The sequence below is a fragment of the Ictalurus punctatus genome, chromosome 29, assembly GCF_001660625.3.
Source record: "Ictalurus punctatus breed USDA103 chromosome 29, Coco_2.0, whole genome shotgun sequence".
NCBI classification, from domain to species: domain Eukaryota; kingdom Metazoa; phylum Chordata; class Actinopteri; order Siluriformes; family Ictaluridae; genus Ictalurus; species Ictalurus punctatus.
Window position 1 is genome coordinate 7669571 of NC_030444.2, and position 25511 is coordinate 7695081.

The window sequence follows — 25511 nt, forward strand, 5'->3', positions numbered from 1 at the left end:
TTATGTCCTTTCTGTTTGTAATTTTTCACAAATTTTCTTAATTATCATTCTGTTTATTTTTTGTATTTTATTTTGTCATGGTGTTGTTGATGTTATTGTGGCTTTCAGTTTCACTTAATTTAATGTGTATAATTATTTTGTCATGAGTGCTTGGTTTGTAATGTGTGTGAGTGTTAAGTGAGGATAAAATGGGATTAAAAAGTCTTGAATAATTGTTGCCCTTCTCTCTCTCTCTCTCTCTCTCTCTCTCTCTCTCTCTCTCTCTCTCTGTGTCCAGGTGTCTTCTGACGGCCAGCCCCCCCAGTCAGGGGGTCAGTCTCGCGTGGCTGCAGTGGGGCCGTACATCCAGTCATCCACCATGCCACGCGGCCCAGCCAGACACGACCTGCTGAAGCCCACCTACCCCGACGGCACAGCCACACTGCCACCTCAGGACAGGAGCATGGTGTCCGCGCCAGCCAAACCTGGCACAGGTACAGCACACACAGTCCACATTGCACTCGCAGGCACCGAAAGCATTTCACCAGCTCGTGTCCTTTACCTTACAAAGGGCAATAGCTGTGTGAAAATGAGGATCGCTCTGAGCAATGCCACCTCTGTTTGCTTATAGTTTAACAACACTTAATCAGAAACATGGAAATCTGTGTCTGTCTCCTGTGACTTTGAGGTTTAGTTTGCATTTGCCACAGGAGAGGGGAGTTCTGGGACGGTTTCTGTAACACAGCTGCAGTGCGCCTCTGATGTCACTCTCAGCTCAGAAGGTAGCCACCATTGGTCATTAGTGTGCTGTGATGCAGTGAGCCGTCTCTGATTGACTCCTCCCTCTTGTACTGTCGAGCACGTTAGATCACCTCGAGCAACCTGGAGGGGTGAAGACTAGCGTGCGTTAATAACGAGCACCATTTGGATTTCTATTTTCTTTTACTACGAATCCAAACGTCTGGCCCCAGTGATTTGATTGAGCTAGTTCTGTGGGACCTGATATCCTAACTCAATCACCCTACACTTTATAAAACATTATTGTGTTTTGTGTTTAGTATATGACGTCGTTAAGGTTAAATATCGTTGGGGTAATAATTTTTCTGCTAGAGAATTGTCAAAGTGTGATTTTTATTTTTATTGCAGAAGTTTTGCTGCTTTCTTTTAGGAGATGAAAATCCATGTTGGTAAAGTTTTAAAAAAAAAAAAAAAAAAAAAAAAAAAGGAGGAAAAAAAAAAAAAAAGAACTGAAGACTGCAGTACTTTTAGTATCCGTATATGAAGAGAATATTAAGAGAATCTGTCCTTCCTGTCATGTTGTTCTGTCCTGCATTAGCAGGAGTTAAAGTTTATCTCGAGTCTGCTTTGTGAATATACAGTGTGGTGGAAAGTTGAACGTACTCGGTTCCCTGCCAGGCCGATTTGTCTCCTAAAGCCAGCGCTGTGCTCGTGTCTGTGGTTTATTAGTGTGACCTTTTTTTTTCCTTCTTTTTTTTTTTTTCTAGTGGATCCAATTCCTGCTGTTTTCAATTCTGTTTGTATTGTTTGCAAATTTTTTTTTTTTTTAATTATTATTATTTTTTTTTTTAGAAGAAACATTCTTGCTTAAACCGCCGAAAGAACTGCGGGCCAAGAGATAAGTTACACAGATGTTTTGCACTGTTGGCTGTTCATGTGCATGAAGAAAGAGAGTTTGTGAGAGTTTAGGTGTGATGAAACTCAAGACTCTCTGAATAATGTTCCTTTATTGTTTTTAAGGTTTGAAACCACACAGCTATATAATAGACTCTCTGAGAACAGCATGTCCGCTTTTCTTTTCTGTACACTCGCCGTCCGGTCTGAATCTGCGAACACATTATCAGCAGCTGCTTAATTAAAGCTGACTCTGGGGCGGCCTTTGATTAATTCTTGGCTTATCTGGGAAATTGTTGCAGGAAGTGAATCCTGTGCACTGCTGAGAACCCACTGCTGGTTGTTCCATAATATCAAATCATTTAAAGTATTATTAATTGTATAATAAATGTAGTGACTTGTCGCTCTTCAGGACTGCAGTCACCAAAGGTGCTTAAAGTGTCTGACTGGAGCTCACCTACCACAGACTCCAACACCAGCCATGTCCAGTCCACTTCACCCCAGCTGCCAAGCCAAGTACCCGCAGAGCAAGGTGACCACACTCACTATATAATAACACTGAATAAAATGCAGCTATTATTGTTTCTCTTGGTGGAAGAGCAGACTGCATTACTCTGCGTTAAGGCGCCGATGCCAGCTTATAATTTCAGAGTTTATTTTGTTGTTGAAATGAGCACCGGCGTCGGTGGTTTAGACATAAATCGTTCACCTCATTCAAATAAATCTAAACAAAACAAATCTGAAAAAAAAGTATTATTTTAAGGTTTATATTTGTCTAGTTCAGACAAGACATTTCAAGTCAGACATGACCGAGCAGCTCCACCGATTCTAGCCGTGACCCGAATGCTAAGAAGTGTTCTTTTCTCCTGCCCCTTTCTCCCTACAGCTCCGGGTGACACAGACGTGTTGAAAAGAGGACAGCAGGACCGGAAGGCGCGTCCCATCTCCATGTTCGAATCCACCGAGCCGCCCACGGCCTCCTTGCGCAAGAACCAGAGCAGCGAGGACCTTGCGAGAGAGGTTAGCAGAGTGTGGAAAGTTCAACGCAAGCTCAGTAGACAACCGGTTTGCAGAACAGACTTTGTTATTAACATTCTTTTTATATGTTAATATATTTAACTAAAACTGTTTCTGTCTAATAAACTTCATCAAATAAACAGTCGTGCCCTAATGGGTAAAAACGTTATGAAAATCTCGAGTAGGAATGTAAGAGCCTCTATAATAATCATATTTATTTATAAATATGAAATAACTGCGTGTTTTTCCCCTTGTGCGCAGAATGCTGCAAAAAACCCAGTTAAAGTTCCGCCTCCTGTGCCAAGCAAACCCCGACAGGTCAATCTGCCTTTCCCAGGCGCGGGCACCTTCCCAGGAAAGGGAAAAGCGAGCAGCCAGCAGCAGCGTACGCCTCTTCCACCGGCTCAGAGTAACACACTTCCCCTACCTTCCAAGCAGGAAACTCCACCAGCTGCCACTGTACGACCTTTCACCCCAGAGCCTAAGGAGCCACCTATGCAGAAACCTCAGACAGTGGCAGCCAGCTCCATCTACTCCATGTATACAAAGCAGTCAATAACAGGCAAAGGTTTACAGCAGGGGGTGCAGGGAGTACTGAACCGTTCCCAGAACCGCTCCAACTTTGTTAGCAGTGAGTGAGACTTTAAGTGCAATACTGTTTGAGTTGTTTTAAAGGATACAGTTTAAAAGGAATTTTTTTTTATTCTTTCTCTGTAGTGTATGGTAAGCCTGTGATCACCGCAGGCCAGCAATCCCCGTCACCACAGATGGACAACCCCTACATGGAGCGTCCTAACGTCTCTGAAACAGACGCCGACCAAGGCACCAACAGTACTCCAGCACCCGAGAACCAAGAGACAGAACGTATCCCGCGGCCACTGAGCCCCACCAAGCTGCTGCCCTTCATCTCCAACCCCTACCGCAACCAGAGCGACATGGACCTGGAGGCGCTACGCAAGAAGCTCGTCAATGCCCCGAGGCCCCTTAAGAAGCGCAGCTCCATCACTGAACCCGAGGGTCCTGCTGGTCCCAACATCCAGAAACTCCTCTACCAGAAAACCACATTGGCTGCGATGGAAACCACAATCAATCCTCCTAGACCTGCAGAGGACGAGAAAGCACCGCCTGATCCCATCAGCACCGAACAGTGGGAATCTGAATCTCCCGAACAGCCACTTGCTGACCCGCTGCCACCGATACACGTTCTGAAAATCGATGGCGAGGACTTCATCCCTCCACCACCACCACCTCACCCTGCTCCTCGCCCTGAAGATGCGCTTTTAATCCCACCACCTCCTCCTCCTGTGCCTGAGGTCGAAGAGCCGCTCCCGTTACCTGCAGAGAGCTATGTGGAGGAGTTCCCTCCATATCCTCCTCCTCCTTATCCAAGCGGTGCCGAGCAGGAAGCTCTGGGGGATGACACATTAAACATGAAGCCGCCAGAAGTCATGGGACAGGTGCCTCTACCACCAGTGAGTATCAGAATGCTTATTGTGTGTGTGTGTGTATGTGTGTGTGTGCGCGCGCGCGTGCGCGTGCGTGCGTGCTTTAATCAGCAGTGGGTGTTGGTTCTGGGTTTTGCTTTCAACTGAGGTGAGCGGTACATCAAATCCAATCCATGTTAAAAATAAATAATAATAATAAGAAGAAGATGATGCCTTGATGAAACAGAGGCTGTATATGCCACCTTGGAATCTGAATCAGATTTTTTTTTTAAATATTATTTTCTAAACTAACATCCCTGCTAATTGTGTCTTACTTTTTACCATGATATAATATCCCCTCATGTGCATCAGTAGTGAGTCATTCAGTGTGTTTTTATGGTGTCATCGGCTATGATTGAACTGACACTCATTCATTAGTGAAATGATTAAAAGAAAAATTTATCCATCGTTTCCAGCAAGAATTGATGGATGAGTTTAGCAACCAAGTCTTAAAACAAGTCCTGATTCATTTATTACAGCAAATATATGGCTATGACACGGTTATTTAAAGATTTAACATTTACTACACGCCACATGATTTCCCTTTTGGCCTCCTTGTTAGTGAAGGTGACCAGCCTTACCCTGAGCTACTGAACTAATCCCAATAACAATATACAGTCCGTTTTGTTCAAAAATAGAGAGCGTTCTATTTATTGCCCTTTAATCAGATACACTTGTGCTGAATTTACGTCAGCGGCCCTATTCATTCAAATAAAGCACTTTATCCATGCGCAAACACATGAACTCTTAAGAGGTCCATTCTGCCATAAAAGCTCCTTTAATACTCTTAAATTTAAGATGAGGCTTTGTGTAGCTGAAATAAATCAAACGACCTTTTTCTTCCTAACGAGCCGTACTCGAGAAAATCCTGAAAGAGTTCTTTATTTGAGGAGGAAAAGCACTATAAATCGGCTTGTGTAATCTTATTAAAGTGAGATTTCGGCCTCCGTGGATTTTGTCCTCGGGATGCAGGAGCAAAAAAAAAAAAAAAAAAAAAAGAGGTTAACCTCACCGAGCACAAAGTAAACATTTTCTTCCAGTGTGTCAGGCAGTGTGGAGCGCTGAATATAGTTAAACCACGCATCTGCTTTTCTCAGGGGAAAAGGACGAATTTGCGCAAGGTTGGATCGGAGCGCATCAGCCACAGCATGAGGGTGAAATTCAACCCCTTGGCTTTGCTTCTAGACTCTTCTCTGGAGGGAGAGTATGATCTGGTGCAGAGAATCATCTATGAGGTTCGTTATTGTCTTTTTTTTTTTTTCTTGCTATATTTGTATACTTTAATGTCATTTAAATTAGGGCTGGGTATTGCAACCAATTTGGCCTTTCGATTATTATGTATATGATTTCAATTCGATTTCGATTCAATATCGATTAGTTATCAATATTTCATTAAAAATGTTAGTTTTGCAGACATGGAATCCATGTTTTAATATAAATGCTGGTAATTAAAACCCTCCTACTTGGCTATATTACTGAAATCGACATTTGAATTAACAGTAGGACCCACACAATTGTTTAATTATGTTCTTATTTTTATTTTGAGTAACAAACGTAACAAGAAATCATAAATATGTGCATGTGATGCCCACAAGGTAAGCACTAACTGAAAGATTCAAAACATAAAAGATGGCGACATCTTCAGGACGAGAGGCAAACTACAGATAATACTCACGTCCTCTAAAAGTAAAGTAAGCCGTGCATTAAGAATGGATTCGGGAATTTCCAGAATCGATATTGTTCTGTTAAACTGAAAATCGATTAAAATCTGAGAATCTATATATTTTTATTTCCCTTGGCCTAATTTAAATAACCTTGTGCACTTGTTTATTACTCCTAAAGATGCATCACAGCATACTAGTGTGCAAAATTCTGCAGAGTTTTTACATCTTAGTGAGTTAGATTTTAGTCTTTTGTTGTTGTTTTTGCTATTTTTAGTTGCTGAATAGTTTCATATATGAGGCTATTTTGTTATTCTGTAGAAGTTAATATAAGTTGTTGTTGTTTTTGAATCATGAAGGTTGAGGACCCCAGTCAGCCTAATGATGAAGGGATCACGGCTCTACACAACGCCGTCTGTGCCGGACACACAGAGATCGTCAAATTCCTCGTACAGTTCGGAGTCAACGTCAACGCTGCCGACAGCGATGGCTGGTGAGTTAGAAATCCCAGATCAGGACGTCTGTGCATCTGTAACGTTTTAGCTCTACAACGTAGTTACGATGGAGATCTGTATAAATGAATGCTCCCTCTATGAATGTTTGTGCAACAGGACTCCGCTGCACTGTGCTGCCTCCTGTAATAACGTGCAGGTGTGTAAGTTCCTCGTGGAGTCTGGCGCAGCCGTGTTTGCCGCCACGTACAGCGACATGCAGACGGCTGCAGATAAGTGTGAGGAGATGGAGGAGGGCTACACCCAGTGCTCGCAGTTCCTCTATGGTGTGTATGCTCATCTCACTGCATAACCAGTCAGATCTTTATTCCTGTCAGTTTGTTAGTCTTGGTATTGACTGTTGCTGCTACTATGGCAGTACAGCTATGTTTAGGATACACACCGTAATGATTTGTGAATCCGTTTCCGACCCTGTGCTGTGTCCATTTCCACAGGAGTGCAGGAGAAAATGGGCATCATGAACCGGGGCGTGGTATACGCACTGTGGGACTACATGAGCGAAGAAGATGACGAGCTGCAGTTCAGAGAGGGAGACTGCATGACTGTGGTGAGGAGAGAGGACGAGGACGAGATCGAGTGGTGGTGGGCACGCATGGGCGACAAGGAGGGCTACATTCCCAGGAACCTACTCGGGGTAAATATCCAAACAGAACAGTGTTTATGGTATAAAATACACAGAAACCCTTCTGCTGATCGCAGGCGTGTGTGCGCAAGATCCCAGACACTCATAACAACGTTATGTTCATTTTAATGAAGACAATAAAATATTCAGGTTATTCAAAGCTGCGAGTAACAAAGCGAAAGAACATCACTGTCACTCTTAGGTTAGGATGACCTGAACATTTTGGTAATGTAAATGAGATTACTTTAATTGCATTTCTCTTAGTAATTGTTCTTACCTCGCCCGTGTCCGGCGTCACTAATAACAATAGCTCTGTTCTGTTCTTTGTGCTCTGGAATGACCAAAAAGCACAAACATGGCCATTCAAATATCAATGGATAATGTGTGGAAATACATTTGTGCCGTAAGTATTGAACAAACGAACAGAAGTATACAATGAGAGAAGAAGAAAAACACTCTGAAACTGAAAACATAAACAGCATTCGGTTTTCTAAGCTTTGTTTTCGCTGATCATGATTTATGATTGTCTCGCTAGTGTTTTTGTTTACGCTTTCAAACTTTTTCATTTACACGCCGCATGTTTTCGTTCACCATTCTGGCACCAGCCTCGAGTGTGGGCGGGGCTTAACAGCGATTTACTCTCATTGGCTAGTGAGATTTGTATGGACAGCTTCCTGACCTGTAAGTAGAGACTTCAGTGGTGTGGATTTTAGAGAGCGTTCAGAGCTTCATCGTCATCATCTTGTCATCATCCTCCTCCTCAACTGGACACTCGAGCTGTCAATCCAAATCATACAGAAAACTGTTCACAAAGGATGATGTTTATTTGAAGAACATGTTAGGTTTTTGCCACAGAGTTCCCTGTTTTCAGTTCCAGAGAGTTTTTCTTCTATATGTTGGTTTGTTTCTTGAAAAGTTACATTTAATACTTTTGGTACAAATGTAATTCCATAAACGTGGTTAAATATGGAACATGTTTATGGTCCCCTCCGAAACTACTGGCACAACAAGGCCAATTCCTTTGTTTGTGCTGTACACCAAGTCTGTTGTGTCTGATACATGTGCTGTGTTCTATGTTGTTTAACACGTCTACGTATAAATACCAGGAAATAAAAGCTGAAATTCTAAACTCTCTTCTCATGTTCATCTTTTGATCTCAAACCCAAATATCTTCAGTCTACAGCAAAAAAAACAAATGAATTGACCTTGTTGTTCCAGTAGTTTTGGATGGGACCGTGAATGTTGGTTAGAGAATATTTCTGCTGTTTCTCAGTAACCGAGGTTTTCTGTTCGTTTTTCTCAACAGTTGTATCCAAGAATAAAGCCACGACAGAGGAGCTTGGCTTAAAACGCCCAGAAATAGAGGAGACAAGAATCTGTAGGACATCTGTGGGAAATGTACTAACACACACACACACACACACACACACACATACACCACAGACACTGGTCCAAGACTCTAAATCAAATGAAGAGACGAAAACATGAAGGATTTTTTTTTTTTAAGAACAAATGGAGAACTGGACCTTTCCCAGCAGATGCTGCATTTTTCTATTCTATGGTTTCATGTTTTCTTCATGCTGTCGCGAGTAGATAAACATCTTTTGTGTTCTTGTGAAATTCGCCTCTGGAATACAACTGAATCGTACTCTTTCATTTCACTACAACATCGCAGCGCAGATATCTGCTGGAGCCTCGTCTGTTACGTGTCATTTTTATATACAGAGAGCTCATGTAGTCCTGTTCATTTACCAAATCATGGGTCAACTTGGTAAATGCAGTAGACCGTGGATAAGCTTTGTGTTTTTGTTTTTTGAAATTTACAGTATAGTTACTGAAAAAGATCTCCAAATCATTTTAGATTTGAGCTCACACTATTTTCTGCATTAAAGACTCCACTGAAGCTCTTAAACTTTTGCTAATTAGAGCTTTGAGGCGAGTACTATTACCACAAGTCAGTATTTGTTTTGGCCTTTTTTTATACAACATTAAATGACTTGACTGTTTAAGTTTAAGTAAATGTGTCCTATTTGTTCTTATGACAAAATAATGAATTGTCCATTCTGCAAAAATCCTCTTTAGTAACATGTAATCACGTATTTTTGTTCTTTGGGTTAAGAAAACATTGGCGTTCGATTACTTGTTTGATGGTGATGCAACAGTTGTTTTTTTTCTTCTTCTTTTTTTCTTATTGTCTAAAGTGTTTAGTATATCCATTTTGCATATCTTTTTTTTTTTTTTATTCCCAGCCTTCTACATTGTCAAAGCAACTGTATTTATTGTGTTTAATTTCTCATCTCCACGTCATGATCTGTAACCTCAGTCAATTATAGTACTTTTGAATATGACACCTTTGTGTTCTCTTGATTATCTAGAAATCATTTTAAAGACACTGATTTTTTTTCTTCTGTTTTTGTGTGTATCTTGTACTAAATTGTTTCGGAAATTAAAACATAATCTACGATAAAAGGAAGGCAGCCTGAGTAAACACACACTACAGTTTTTAAATTATAATGTGTATTTATTGAAGTAAAAAGGTTATCTAATACCCATCTGGGCCTGTGTGAAAATGTATTTGCCCCCATAGTTACTAATTGGGGGTTCAGCTGGACTAGACACAACCAGGCCTGATTACTGCAAACTCTGTTCAATCACAACACTTAAATAGAACTTTTTCAACAGCATGAAGTTGGTTAAAAGATCTTACCCAGTAACACACTATGCCAAAGTTGAAGGAAATTCCAGAAATGATGAAGGTGATTGAAATATGGGAAGGGTTTCAAAGCTATTTCAAAGGCTATGGGACTCCAGAGAATCACAGTGAGTCATTATCTCCAAATGGAAAAACTCAGCACAGTAGTGAACCTTATCAGAAGTGGCCGACCTTCCAAAATTCCTCCAAGAGCACGGTGACTACTCATCCAGGAAGACACAAAAGACCCAAGGACACCATCATTGTCCCAAAGCAGCACAGAAATATATCAATTCTGATATATATTTACAGAGATATTTAAACTCAGGATATAGATTTTAAACTCAAAAGGAAAAACTCCCTTAAAAATCAGTAAAGGTCACTATTCATGACTCCACTATCACAAAGACACCGGGCAAAAATGGCTTTTATGGAAGAGTGGCAAGGCGAAAACCACTGCTAACCCAGAAGAACATTAAGGCTCATCTGAATTTTGCCAAAACACACCCTTGATGATCCTCAATCCTTTTGGGAGAATGTTCTGTGGACTGACGAGTCAGAAGTGAAACTGTTTGGAAGACAGGGGTGCCTTTGCATCTGTACAGTAATTGAGGGAAACATGAATTCTGCTCTACCAGAAAATCCTAAAGGAGAATGTCTGGTCTTCAGTCTGTAAATTGAAACTCAAGTGCAACCGGATTATGCAGCAAGACAATGATCCAAAGCATAGGAGTAAATCCACCTCTGACTGAGTAAAAAAAAAAGAAGCTACATTTATATTTTGGAGAGGCCTAGTCAAAGTCCTGTCTTGAACCAGTTGAGATGCTGTGGCAGGACCTTAAACAGGCAGTTCATTCTTGAAAATCCTCCAGTGTGGCTGAACTAAAGCAGTTCTGCAAAGAAGAGTGGGCAAAAATTCCACCACAGCACTGTGAAAGACTGATCTCCAGTTATCAGAAGCGTTTGGTTGCAGTTATTGCTGATAAAGGTGGCACAAACAGATTTTAAGTTTAAGGGGCAATTACTTTTTCACATGGGTGATAGGTGTTTGATAACTTTTTTGCTTAAAAAAAAAAATACAAAAAAAAAAAAAGCAACAACTGTAGTGTGTTTTATGCTGCATTTTGTTTGAAGATCTAAAATTATTTAGTATGTTATACACAAAAACAGAATAAATCATAATGTTTGGACAACATATTGATTTGTGTTTGTGTTATCACATTAAAGTACAAGTGCATAAGGTACTTGAAACCAGTTTGACGTACAGTACAGAGCTGCACAAGTAGTTCACTTTTCAGCCAGAAGATGGCGGTGTTTCACTACTCTACCCTTAATGACCGAGTACCCAGTAGGTGAATTCATAAATATGTTACCTTATAACGCAAAATCTTATATTTCACTTCTAGTTTTCAATAGAGAGATATTTATTGCCTGCTATTTATTTAGGTGAAACTAAATGCAGGTATACATCTTCCATCGTATGTAAATGTAACAGCTTTGCCGAGTCATCAGAGTTATTCCTACAGGAGCTACTGGGTCACTAATAACACTTTAACCATTTTAAATTTAAACAATATCACACAAGCAGTTATACTGAATATCGGCTCGGCTGTAGCTAACCGCACAACTGTAAGTGTGATATTGCTGTTTTACAACAGTTCTATATACAAGAAATTAATATGTGACAAACAGTGCCCTCTACTAATATTGGCACCCTTGGTAAATATAAGCAAAGAAGTCTGTGAAAAATTGTCTTTATTGTTTAACCTTTTGATCTTTTGTTTAAAAAAAAATCACAAAAATACTCTTCTCTCATAGATATCAAACAATTGCAAACACAACACGGGTCTATAAAAATAGCTTTGTTAAATATCAGTGTGCAACAATTATTGGCACCCCTATGAATTCATATGAGAAAAATATATTTGAAGTATATTCCCATTGATGTATTGCAATTTCTAGTACAACTGGGTGACTAGGAACAGGAAATTGTTCAACCATGACTTCCTGTTTCACAGGGGTATAATGAGTTAAAACATAGACCAAATTCCCTTAGTCATTCATAACAATGGGTAACACCAAGGAATATAGCTGTGATGTGGGCAAAAGGTTGTTGAGCGTCACAAAATAGGAAGTGACTTTAAGAAAATAGCACAAGCATTGAAAATGCCCATTTCCACCATCAGGGCAATAATTAGTTCCAGTTAATTAGTGCTAATAAGTTCCAGTCAATTCCCGCAGCTCTGTGTGAGCGGAGTTTGCGTGTTCTCCCCGTGCTGCGGGGGTTTCCTCCGGGTACTCCGGTTTCCTCCCCCAGTCCAAAGACATGCATGGTAGGCTGACTGGCATGTCTAAAGTGTCTGTAGTGTATGAATGGGTGTGTGAATGTGTGTGTGATTGTGTGCCCTGCGATGGACTGGAATCTTGTCCAGGGTGTACCCCGCCTTGTGCCCGATGCTCCCTTGGATCGGCTGAAAAGGAGTAAGCGGTTGAAGATGGATGGATGGAAGTTCCGGTCAACTGGAAATGTTACGAATCAACCTGGAATTTGACGTGTGTCTATATCGTCTCAATGCACTGTGAAGAGAATGGTTTGAGTGGCCAAAAAATCTCCACGGATCACAGCTGGAGAACTGCAGAAGTTAGTTGCGTCTTGGGGTCAGAAAGTCTCCAAAACTACAATCCGAAGTCACCTACATCACCAAGCTGTTTGGAAGGATTTCAAGAAAAAATCCTCTACTCTCTTCCAAAAACAAACTCAAGCGTCTTCAGTGTGCTAGACACTACTGGAACTTCAAATGGGATCAGGTTCTATGGTCAGATGAAACCAAAATAGAGCTTTTTGGCATGGACATTTTGTTAGGATACATGGCATCATGGACTCAACAGATATTAAATGAAAACCTGACTGACCTCCGCCAGAAAGCTTAAAATGGGCCGTGGTTGGATCGTCCAGCAGGACAATGATCCAAAACATACATCAAAATCAACACAAAAATGGTTTACTGACCACAAAATCAAGATCCTGCCATGGCCATCCCAGTCCCCTGACCTGAACCCCATAGAAAACCTGTGGGGTGAACTGAAGAGGAGAGTCCACCAGCATGGACCTCGAAATTTGAAGGATCTGGAGAGATTCTGTATGGAGGAATGGTCTCAGACCCCTTGTCATGTATTCTCCAACTTCATCAGCATTATAGGAGAAGACTCAGCTGTTATCTTGGCAAAGGGAGGTAGCACAAAGCATTGACTAAAAGGGTGACAATAATTGTTGCACACTTATATTTAACTTTATATATATATATATAAACTTATGTTTTGTTTGCAATTTTTTGATATCCATGAGAGCAGAGTATTTTTGTGATTTTTTTTTTAATTTTTTATTATTTTTTTTAAAAAGATTAAATAATAAAGACAAATTTTCACAGCCTTCTTTGCTCATATTTACCAAGGGTGCCAATATTAGTGGAGGGCGCTTTATATTAATATAGTGTCAGACACTATATGGCCAAATATTCTGTTTATTTTTGCTCAGCTAGCTGTCTAGCAAGCGCCCATTGATTTGTACATCCATGTTAAATTCCAGTGAAATTGGTGTACCTTCTTCCTTTTCATCTTCATCTGACAAGCTTTCATGTTTTAAGTCAGAAGTTATATTCTTGAAAAGGATCATTTGCCATGTCCTCTGATGATGTCACTAACACTGCTGTAGTAACTGTTTCGAACTAGGAGGTGGAATTTCATGAACACAGATGAGTGGTGTCACAGTTTCCTGATGTCTCCAACTCCTTCACTAGTTCCTTTGTTGTTATCTTGGGCTTCAGTTGAACCTTTAATTTGTGCCTCTTTCCTGAACAATGCGGTGAGCTAATACACTTTTTATATTTGCATACAAAAAAATCTGACTGTCCTAAGTAGTAAACCAGTGCAATCCAATATATTGTGCACTGAAGTGCTCAGGCAGTACTGAGGGAAGACTATAGATTATATTTACAGGTCAGGTGACTGTTGGGGGGACAATTGGATAGTGCTGAGCTGCCTCAGGGCAGAAGCTGCCTGGGGGTACCATATGGCAGAAACAGACTGCCATGCTATATTATGCCAGATGGCAGGAAAGTTAAGAGTTCTCCATAATGCTGATGGCCTTGCAGATTCAGTAAATATCCTTGATGGAGATTCGATCTTGCTGAGATACAATCTTAGAGATTATTATTTAACATCTGTAAACTTAGTGCTGAGCACATTGCCTCGCACCTCCACGGTTGGGGGTTCATTTCCGGCCTGCGCCGTGAGTGCGTGGAGTCAGCATGTTCTCCCCATGCTTTGGGGATTTCATCCCCAAGTTCAAAGACATACATTGTAGGCTAATTGGCATTTCCAAATTGTCTGTAGTGTGTTCGATTGTGCCCTGTGATAGGTTGGCACTCAGTCCAGGGTGTCCACCACCTTGTGCCCCGAGTTCCCTGGGATAGGCTCCCCTGTGACCCTATGTAGGATAAGAGAAATCCTACAGGTTAAGAGAAATAGGTACAGAAAATGGATAAGGGGATTAACATATACAAAATCTGTACACCTGCTCATTCAATCAACCAATCATGTGGCAGCAGCACAATGCATAAAATCAGGCAGAAACAAGTCAAGTGCTTCGGTTAATGTTCAAATAATGGAACAAAAATGTAATCTTTGATCGTGGCATGGTTGTTGGTGCCAGATGGGCCGGTTTGAATATTGAGTTTACACAGAATGGCGTGTAAAACAAAAAATATCCAGTGAGCAATAGGAGGAAACACCTGGAGATCAGTCTTGTTTGGTAACTCAAATAAGCACTTTTTATAATCGTGGTGAGCAGAAAAGCATCTCCAAACACACAATATTGAAGCATGCGGATTACAACAACAGACAGTTACATCGGGTTCCACTCCTGTCAGCCAAAAACAGGAAGCCGAGGCTACATGGGCACAGGCTTACCTAAAGTTCTTCTTCTATTTATTAATATTATTATTATTATAATAAAATAGCTAAATGTACTTTTATGTATTATTCTAACATGTTTGTTTAGACTTTTTTTTTTTTTTACATGTAAGAAATCCGCAGTAGATTAAATCTACACTCTGTCTGTAAGCTGCCTCTTAAATTAATGATTGGGTTGAAATGTGATGTTCATTTTTTTAATATTTGCACTAATGGGTTACACCTCGGTTGTTTACGTGCATTAATTTAGGTGGATGATGCACCCTGTCACGGGAAAGCTCATCACCTCATCTGCTATGAAATGTATTTAGCTTTAACTCGATTTCATTTTCATCTCTTTCAGGCTTCATCTGTGTTGATTTATGTGCTTTCTTGCAAAACTGATTACACAATGTTCTCTCTTCTTTGTGACTCGAGATGCATATCTCAAATGCTCTTCTAAATCTTCTCATACCCTGGTGCTGCTTACATCTCAATTCTGATTGGTCCGCAGGTGTTGATTTAATAATTTGCTATTACAGCTCTGTCAGTAGTTCAGGCTACAAGACAAATTATAGGTTAATGTTGGATAATGTCGGACACTCCTCATAAACAGATCAAATCTGAGACATAATCATTGACATGGTGAAGTTTTCTGTAAGAAGATGTTTATTTAGCATTTATGGAAGGAGTCTCTAGTGACATATATGGGAAAGACTACCAGCTGTTTCATGGTAACTCAACAAGCTGCATTATTTTTATTATTATCTTTAAGAGAGAGAAAAATGAAATGGTGAGGGAACAACTGTTTACATTGTACAATATATTCTTTCTTTTTTTTTACTCTTTCTCACAGTACACTCGCATTCCGTTTCACTGGCAGAATGAAAATCAACTTAACGGACATTTTCAATCAATATAAGCAAGCAAATTATTTTATCAGCACAAGCCTGTTATAAGATTAGTCAGGACACTGTTGGGCTTCTGTATGTATTGTGACTGCTGGTGAGCAGGGCGATGGGAAAGGGGAGGAGTGTGAGCCCTCTGCTGGGCAAGCAATTCACACCTTTCCACAATAACACTGGTTCAAAGATAAAATCGACAGCACACTTAAAGCTTTTTTGATAGTAAAACACCGTATACAAACTGCTCAGCCTTAAAGCCCTGAGTGTCTACTTTCATAAGAGCCATTAACCACTATTGGAGTGTGACATCACAAATAAATTCTATATCGAACACGGGCACCTCCAAAAACTGGCGCAAATCCCATTTTTGGCCTCAACAAAAAATTTAGCTTTGGCAAATTGTTATGGTATAAGAGAAATAAAACACTTCGGGATGTTCTTTTATTGGAAAATAATCAACATCAGCATCACAGCACACTGTCATTCACTATGTGCCCACCTTGTGATATTTAATTCTTCACTTAACAGCTATTAGTGGTTAATATAAATTCTCATGAAAACACAAAACTTATGTAGTTATTTTATGCAGTTATTTTATCCTCTAGTAGGTGCCAATAATTATGGAATTGAGTCTGTAGAATGTAATTTTCAGTAAATAGTCTGACTTTTAAAAAAACAAATCAGAACAGTTAAATATGGTGTGTGTTTAAGTAATAATGACTTGTCAAACTTCTCCCATTCCTGTAGCTTTAGAGGAAACACTGATGCAGTTTGTTTGAATTTCAAATTAAAAGCATTACTCTTCTGCGAAGGTTCACCGCGATTGCTGTACATTTAATAAGATGAGAATGAGAAAGTACTGTGTGTTTAAATGGCGAGAGAATTGCAATGTCAATTATTTCTTGCTTTTAGAAAACAAGTTTAATACTTCTCCTCAAAATCATCAAAGTTCTGCTCTAACCATTTACTTAATATTTCGTTCAGTAAGCTATTTCTACCAATCATTTATTTCAGTAATGACTTTTTGATGTGTATACTAAGCGGATTTTTAAATCGTGGTATTAACTAAATTCATTGCCTTTTGACACTATTTTTTAAAGGCTTTTTGATGGGTTATGTGAAAGAAATGCATTACTGGTTAGATCCACAAGTAGGCAGTGTGGTAATATTTCACACACAATATAGTAAATAGCACAGAAAATAAATTAAGGGTTGCTAAACCTTTGTCACTTGTTCACAAAAATATAACGTCAGCTAATACAGTCATGTTAAAAATATAAGTACACCCCATGGAATTTGTTGGCTTTTTTGACATATTTGGACAAGCAAACATTTGATCATCTTTGACACAGTGTCTATTAATGAAGTTGTTATACTTCAACAAAACCACAAGGGGCAAAAAAAGGTTGGAAAAGTAAGTGTAACAACAACAACAAAAAAAAACAGCTGGAGGTTAATTGGCAACAGGTCAGTAACAGAACATGCCTCTCTAAGATACTCTTTTTTTATACCCAATCATGTTACTAACCTGTTGCCAATTAACCGAATTAGTTGCAGAATGTTCCTCCAGCTGTTTCGTTTTAGTAACACTTACTTTTCCAGCCTTTTGTTGCCCTGTCCCAACTTTTCTGAGACGTGTTGCGGCCATGAAATTCAAAATTACCTTATTTTTTTCTTAAAATGGTACATTTACTCACTTCAGAAAACATTTCATATGTTTTCTACGTTCTGTTGGGAATAACATATGGGTTTATGAGATTTGCAAATCATTGCATTTTGTTTTTATTTACATTTATTTACATTTTACACAGTGTCCCAACATTTTTGGAATTGTAGTTCTACATCCGGTTAAGTTTATGTAGCGTGTCCATCAATCAAGTACCTGTGAATGATAGAAATGATAACATCAGAAAGAGAGAATGAGTGTGTTGTAATATAAGCGTGATTTGAATTATAGATGCACTACTGTCTGAGCTGCTGTTATAGAAAATTCATCAACACCTTCTGACCAATCAGAATAGAGAATTCCACAACATTCTTTTGTGGCTCAACAAGGGAAAGTAGTTGATTTCTTGGTCTTCTCCTGATTTACCTTCTTTCCAATGCAAAGATCACAACTCAAAAAATGCTCATAAGTATCTCACCAATGAGAAACCAGACATAAACAATTCATTGCGACTCAATAAATTGCTGTATCTCTCATCACTGCCCTCAGGAGCTAATGAAAACATGGCACTGGACTACTTTTCTGAGGCTTTCCTCCTATCCGTTTGATTGTTCTCTTTAATGAGTACTGTGCAAGCAAATTAATGAGCTGTTGTGTTGTTTTCTGCAGCTAGCTAACTGTTGTGTAGGTGTAGTGGCAGCTTATTAACAACCAGAGACGGCGAAGCACCAGTTGCTACTTAAAGAGAGGAATCCTGTTAAATATTCAAATGTTGTGCATTTTTAGCCATTACATCAAAAAATAATTTGCTGTAACTTGTTAGTCTTGTGCACAAATGTTAATTAGCCAACGACCAACCATGCAAATGCTGCAAGGCTGTAGATCTGCAATATGAAAGATCTGATGCAAGTTTAAGTTGGTTTTCAAGAATAAACCAAATGTTTAATGGTCGTTCAGAAGTCCTTAAGATAAAATCACATCTACACAAATCTACAAAGAATCTTCATCTGGAAAGTACTTGTACATTGAAAGTGCTAAGGATTTGAATTTACCTGAGTATAACTGAAAATTGATACTCAATTATATTTCCATATATTCCATATTTAAGTACTCATTACAAATTTCAAAGATCATGACTCAACTTTTGCCCCACTACAAAGCCAATTAGTCAAGCCCCAGTGTGTATTAACATTTATCTATTTGTTCAATCGTTTATTTATTTATCAGTTTAAAACATCCAGTAAATTCCATATCAATTAATAGTCTTGGCGCAATGATTGCCAATTAGTCTCACATTCTCAATATCTATTAAATTTACTTTAATGAAACAAATAAATGGGATCTCTTTAAATTTGTATGAATCAAACAAACAAGGGTGAAACAAATGTATGTTTCAATTTTTTATGGACACTAGTGCCACCCTTAGCTCTAGCGTTAATTCTCGTAACTTTTTATACAAGATTACAGCATTACAGCACAGTAAAATTCTGTTCTCGATATACCAGGTTGTTAGGAAGTTGGGGTCAGAGCAGAGGGTCAGCAATGATATAGCACCCCTGGAGCAGAGAGGGTTAAGGGCCTTGCTCAAGGGCCCAACAGTTGCAGTTTGGCAGTGCTGGGGCTTGAACCCTGACCTTCTGATCAGTAACACTGAGGCTTAACTAATTTTAAAATTAAGTTGCATGAATTATTCATGACATATGGAATTCCCCTGTCCCCAAAGCTAACCCAGGGCCATCACAAAGGTGAATGAAAGCAGCAGCACCCAGAGCCATGCGTCAGCTAAAGGTTTAGAAATAGAGATTAGCATACGAAATGGATAATGAGATAAGGTTCTGTTTTGGATTCAGTACTTGGTTCTAAATAAGTTCCAGACGTTTTCACAGCTGCACTAACATTTTGATTGTCGGCATTTTGACCTCATGAACAATTTGAGAGTAAAACGCAGACAGATCAAAATTACATAAGTGCACGTGTGTTTGACTTTTCCTAGGGAAATGTACAGACAATAAAACCAAAAGAAGACTTGAAAAATGTCATCTGAGGTTTTTTTTTTCCAAATGTCAGCTGTCCAGTTTAGTTGAGCCTGTGCCCAGTTTAACCTCAGATTCCTGTTCTTGGCTGACAGGAATGGAACCCAATGTGGTCTTCCGCTGTTGTAACCCATCCACCTCACAGTTTGATGTGCTTTGCATTCTGATATGCTTTTCTGCTCAGCACGATTGTAAAGAGTGCTTATTTGAGTTACTGTCAGCTCCAATCAGTCTGGCCATTCTCCTCTGGTCTCTTTCATGAACAAGGTGTTTCTGCCTGCAGAACTGCCACTCACTGTATGTTTTTTGTTTTTTCCCACCATTCTGTGTAAACTCTAGAGACTATTGACTGTGTGAGAAAAGCCCAGATCAGCAGTTTCTGAAATACTAAAAAATCCTGTCTGTCACTGAGATCACATTTTTCCCCTGTTCTGATGCTGGATGTGAACATCAGCTGAAGATCTTCACCTGTATCTGCACGATTTTATGTATTGTACTGCTGCCACATGATTGTATTATTGCCACATGTAATTGTCATTAGACAACTACATAAATGTCCAGGCGCACAGGTGTTCCTATTAAAATTGATGGTAAGTGTACATTTGTAAAGGTGGCATTGTGAGAGAGAGAGAGAGAGAGATAGAGAGATCTCTCTCTCTCTTGCCCACCTGTCTGCCACAATCCTAAATATATATAATAATACTTGGACTTTTTTTCTGGAGTATTATGTTGGTTAGGTTAGAGATCCACGTGTCCTTCACTTTGGAAGGAAGAAATTAAAAAGATCTTTCCCTGTGGGACACAGCAAAAATAAATGTTGGGAAATAGCATGCATTTCTATAAATATTTGATGCTACTGAGTGAGGGTAAGTGGTGGTAGTAGGAATAGTCCGAGTCTACTGAAGCACTCTATGCAAAGCTTTTTGTTTAGTCATGCCAGGTTCCTATATTGGCCTGATTATGTCATTTAAGTTTGTATTGTTATACAATTCAGTAAAGGAGATCTGTACAAAGAATAAAGTGTAAGATCTAAAGTATAACTAGTCTGACAAATGAAAGACAATAGCAACATGACAAGTGTGGCACAACACAATCTATACACAGCACGTTTGTGAGAGCGGAGCAAACTGGCCAGGTAAATAGCTTGTGAATTTACATTTACGGCATTTGACAGATGCTCTTATCCAGAGCGATTTACATTTTATCTCATTTTATACAACTGAGCAGTTGAGGGTTAAGGGCCTTGCTCAAGGGCCCAACAGTGGCAGGTTGCTAGTGCTGGGAATTGAACTCACAACCTTCTGATTAGGAGCTACTGTCCACTGAGCTACTGTTTTATCTGTCATAATAAGTAACAGTTTATGAGAATATAAAGCAGGGGCAGCTGGTATAAATGAGCTAGCAGGGGTAACAGGGATAACTGTGTGTAATAGTTTGCTCCACATCATCCTGATTATGAGGCCATCGATTAGACCTGGTGATATTATGCATTGCTTAGCATCCCATCTGATATCATGACCAGCTGTGACTGCTGTAAAGAAATACAAGTAACTAATGAGTGAAGGTAGGACATGAAAACTGTTGCCTATCTTTGCAGGATAAAGCTGCACAGGAGTGTGGTTTCTCTACTTTCTGATGTCAGGGCAACTCTCAGAGCAGAGGTTAATCCTCAAGCAGGTTCCTGGACTTCACTGATTGAGGGATAAGATACATTCCAGGAATCCTCAGGAATCAGGTCTATTAGTGTTTACAGTCTTGCTTGTCCTGATTAATGATAGTTTTAGTCGTGGGAAGAACTGGAGACATTACCTATTTCTTAACTTTGTTAATGTGGACAGCGCTATTCTTTAATCATATAGTAAAATAATAAAAGCCAAACATTTTTGATATCTTACCATAGAAGCTGACACAAGTTTAAAGTCCCATTAATATTATAATTAATTTTCCTATGAAAGCCCACAGTAAGCCCCATAGCAATATTTTTTAAAGGATAAACTAAGTTTGCTTTAATGAAGTTATACTAGAAAGGGTGCAATGCACTTCTGTGGCAAATTAAACACCCAACTGCTTCTATCAACATGAAAAAAAAAAAATAAATAAATAAAAACTCTTCCCCTACAGTGCACAAAGCAAAATTACTCTGGCGAGGCAACATGAAATATTCACATCATATTTAAAAAAATAAATAAATAAAATAAGATTAATTATGCATGCCCTCAAGGCCTACAGATGGCTGGCCACTTGTACAACCTCATGTCATAATGTGTTTGTATGAACAAAACACTAATTTCCACACACACTACTCACTATACGCTGCTGAATTATGCGAAAAACATCAAAACAAGAGCTGCAGCCCAAAATTTCCCTTCACAAAGAAACGTTCTTATAATGACATGCATTGCTTTTTTCTGAGGAGTAGACAGCAAACCATCAAATCTGAATTTGGGATTAGTGGATTAGGAATCTGTCATATCAGCAACGTGGGAAAGTGCTAGTGTGTCACGATCCGGAATTAGAGGCAGATGCAAATGCAGACTCTCAGTGAAACATTTAATAAAGTGTCAAACAAAACTCCACACAAGACTTGCATGAAAACAAGAACGAGCAGAACATGACAGATGAGGACAGAACAAACAACACAAGACAACCGTGCAGTGCTGAATGTGGCAATATATCCACACCAGTGCTAATGACTTAAAGCTGAAACAGGTGAATTGAGACATGTGACAAGGTGCAGTGGCTGATGGGAAATGTAATTTGTTGACTTTCTCCGATATTACATGACACAGTGATTTATGATGCAAGTTTATTATTCTGTAGCAGTGTTTTGTGTGCACATGATTTTCTCTAAAATATCGCAGAGTGTCTATACTTTTGAAGTTCTAATATTTCTATATGACAAATAGTAGGTTAGAGCAAATAATTTGTCACTTAAAGTATCTAGATCGTCAATCAGGGGCTCTTTTTAAAAGGTATGTTACACTGTGTCTAACACTTCAATACATTATCTAGTATATGATCAGGCTTGGGGAGTAACGGAATACATGTAACGGTGTTACGTAATCAGGACACAAAAAACAGGTCATCCGTTACAGTTATGTCAAAAACAGAGTAATCAGATTACTGGTACATTTTGTAAAAAATGGGAATACTATCAGAATTAAATTATTTTCATTTAAAATCAAAGAAATTCAATGTTTTGTTTTAAAAATGAGTATGTAATGTGTTTTTAATTGCATGTTCTGTGAGGAGTAGCCGATCACATAATTTGTTGTGCTGACGTAATAAAATGGGACGCTGCGGATGAATGTTTCAGTGGGAAATGAAGAAGTACCACTGAGTTCAAATTCATCCAGAGTGCCAAAATACGCACGGGGAAAGTGAGGCTCAGCTTTCCGCCTCAGAAAGACATGTCAAAATGAAAAATATCAGACTTTTTCTAACAATTGTCATCTCTGTCGAGCACCAACACTGATGGCACACCTGCTAATAAAAAAGCAGGCTCCAGTTGTGCCAGCATGAGAGAGAGAGAGAGAGAGAGAAAACGATGGAGACTCAGAGGATCATGTCAATCAGTGAACACCCAAGTAAATGTGCAGAAAGGCATTTAAAGACTTCTTGGATTCAAGAGTTTGCATGGCTCAGGTATGATCATCCTACACAGAAAATGTTTTGTGACTTTTGTTCCAAAAGCTTGTGAACTACAAGACGTTCAGTTCTGACTTTAAGTGAACTTGGATGAAAATGCTAACACTGTGAAAGAGGCCAGATGTACACACATGACAGGATGACTGAGAGTAAGTGTTTTTAAAAAAAATTAATGTAAATTCATCCTTATGAGGCACTTTAAAAAATCATTTGGTGCTTGTTTATTTTTTGTCTTCTAGGAGCCTAATAGGCTCTTTAAAAATCTTTTTTGTCTGGAGCCTGCTTTTGAAATAACACAATATAAAAAGCTGCATGATTATAGTTCTGGTTCTCTATTGCCAGTTGTGACTTACATGAGCAATTTAAAAAAATGTATTTTAAATTTATATATTTTATTAAAACAAATCCAAACACTGAACATGTTTAAGCTCTAAAATAAGCTCTAAATAAAAGCATATTGCTTTCCTCTTAACTTTATTTACATATGTGACCTTGAAGTAATCCAAAAATAATCAGATTACATTACTTTCATGTTGTGATACTGGGATTACATTACAGATGACAGTTTTTATGAAGTAATTTGTAACTGTAATGGAATACATTTTTAAAGTAACCCTCTCAACCCTGTATATGATAGAAGATTCAGGCCCTATGTTAAATACTCATCCTCACACATTTACATTTGCTTGTTTCTTTACATTTGAGTGTTTTTCTTATCAACACAAATGTTACATACAGTTGGGGAATAATAGCAATGCAATGTGTATTAGGAACACAAGTAGTCTTGCTCATTCATGCAATTATGAAAATGGGGAAAATGTAATGATTGACCATGGCACAGTTGTTGGTGCCTGATCTCCTGGGATTTTCACCCAGAATAGTCTACAGAATTTATACAGAATGGCAAAAATAAAATCCAGTTAGTAGCAGTTTTGCAAGCGGGAATGCCAGACAGGTTTGATAACAATTCTTTACAACCTTGGTAAGCGGAAAAGCATCTCAGAATGCACAACACATTAAACCTTGAGCCATGGCTACAACAGCAGAAGACCACATCAGGTTCCACTCCTGTCAATGAAGAACAGGAATGTGAGGCTACAGTGGGCACAGGCTCACTGAAAGTGGACAATTGAAGATCAGAAAAGTGTCACCTAGTCTCAATTTCTGCTGCAACACACAGATGGTAAGGTGTCAAACAGCATGAATTCTTGGAGCCGACCTCTCTTGTGTTAACAGTTCAGGCTGGTGGTGGTGGTATATAGGTGTGGGGAATATTTTTGTGGCACACTTTGGGCCCAATAATACTAACAGAGCACTATTTGAATGCCGCAGCCTGGGAGCTTCACATCATGAGTGTGCAGCTGAGAAATCTGCAGTAATTTTGTGACGCAATCATATCAGCATGGACAAGAATCTCAAATGAAATTTGTGGAATCTTTTTGGAATCCATTCGATGAAGAATTGCGTCGGTTCTGAGAGCAAAGAGGGGTCATGTGATTGATCAAAGATATGGGTATATTTGGGTCTACTCTCGACCATGCATATGCAGAAACCCCTAGTGGTATAAAAGTATAAATTATTACAGATCAGTTTATATTATATCAGTCTCTCCAGGATTTCGCGACTTTTATGATCGCAGAAATTAATGCAAAATCAAGCAAACTCCACAATTTTTGGAGGAGCTTGCAATTCTTCTAAATTACCACAGATTTTCCACAGATTTGGGCCAAGACATGTCATGTGATGTCATCACAAAGCGAGATCAAATTCTCCTGGTTTTGGTTTAAGAAAAGTGTTAGAGAACCATTTTGTAGTTACTTTCTTTTTGTTTATGTCTACAGAAGGTCGTTTTTTTTCAGGGAGTTAGTGTTGCGTTTATAAACTAAAGTCCTTGGTAACCTCTGGAGAAAAGGCTTCCTGTTTGTCGGATGTATTTTTATTTTTCAAGTGTTGTGGAAAAAAATACACCCAACCAGTGGATGAAAAGAAAAAGTTATGACTCAGTTAATGTACAGATCCAGCCTCTTCTGTGGTTGCTGGAGTTGCACTCTTGTTTTCACCATTATGGATAAATCCTTTCAGGGTACTCTCAACAAAATTAGCCACAATTATTTCCTCTAGTGATGACACTGAAGTGGTACATGACTCTCTCCTGTAGTACTTATGCCCCTTATTGTGGGCTGCAGTTTTTTTTTTTTTATTTAGGCATCACTTTCGAAAGAAACCACTTTTTCTTCACCTCTGCTACAGTTCTAACTACAGGCGACACAGCTTTGATAACATTTGTCACCTGCTCCCATTTCAGTGTCAAATAAACTACTTTTGTTCTACTCTACTTACTGCAAATGGTATCTCTACCTCATTGTCGAAGCTCATCTTCTTAGCCTTTCGACATGCTCCATGTAGTTCACAACAAGCAGTACCACAGGCAAGCGACTGGAATTTTTTAAAGGGAAGATGTTTAACATTTATGGCAAATTGTTTTTTTTTTAATGTAAATGAATGTGGCAGTGCACAAGCAGAATAATTTAAAATGTATAGGATTTATCATCTTCCTCTGTATATAGCTGTATTCATGTACGTGTGATAAATAAAAATTTTCTAGTGCGTATTGGTGGTTCTTATGCATGCAATTAGAACTTGTTCTACACATGTTTTGATAAGTGAGACCTGACACACATTTACATGTATAAGAAATGCCCCCAAATCA

At 39.0% G+C, this 25511-nt stretch overlaps 1 protein-coding gene and 1 long non-coding RNA gene across 4 annotated transcripts in view; one reads left to right on the plus strand and one right to left on the minus strand.

Annotated features, from left to right (window-relative positions):
- tp53bp2a (tumor protein p53 binding protein, 2a) overlaps positions 1-9255 on the plus strand; it is a 32320-nt gene extending 23065 nt beyond the window's left edge. For 2 of the 3 annotated variants that reach the window (XM_047152186.2, XM_047152187.2), the window contains 10 exons: positions 278-473; positions 2024-2143; positions 2498-2676; positions 2890-3259; positions 3346-4100; positions 5210-5347; positions 6133-6266; positions 6385-6551; positions 6720-6919; positions 8214-9255. In XM_047152186.2, the coding sequence (XP_047008142.1) occupies positions 278-473; positions 2024-2143; positions 2498-2676; positions 2890-3259; positions 3346-4100; positions 5210-5347; positions 6133-6266; positions 6385-6551; positions 6720-6919; positions 8214-8255 (2301 nt within the window). In that variant the 3' untranslated portion in view covers positions 8256-9255. The remainder of the gene's footprint in view (positions 1-277; positions 474-2023; positions 2144-2497; positions 2677-2889; positions 3260-3345; positions 4101-5209; positions 5348-6132; positions 6267-6384; positions 6552-6719; positions 6920-8213) is intronic. The other variant, XM_017461578.2, reaches the window with a different exon arrangement.
- Positions 7159-25511, minus strand: part of LOC128629430 (uncharacterized) — a 39180-nt gene continuing 20827 nt past the window's right edge. Inside the window, exons 2-3 of the long non-coding RNA XR_008393783.1 lie at positions 7587-7684; positions 7159-7238 (exon numbers count right to left, since the gene is read on the minus strand). This is a non-coding gene — a long non-coding RNA (uncharacterized LOC128629430). The remainder of the gene's footprint in view (positions 7239-7586; positions 7685-25511) is intronic.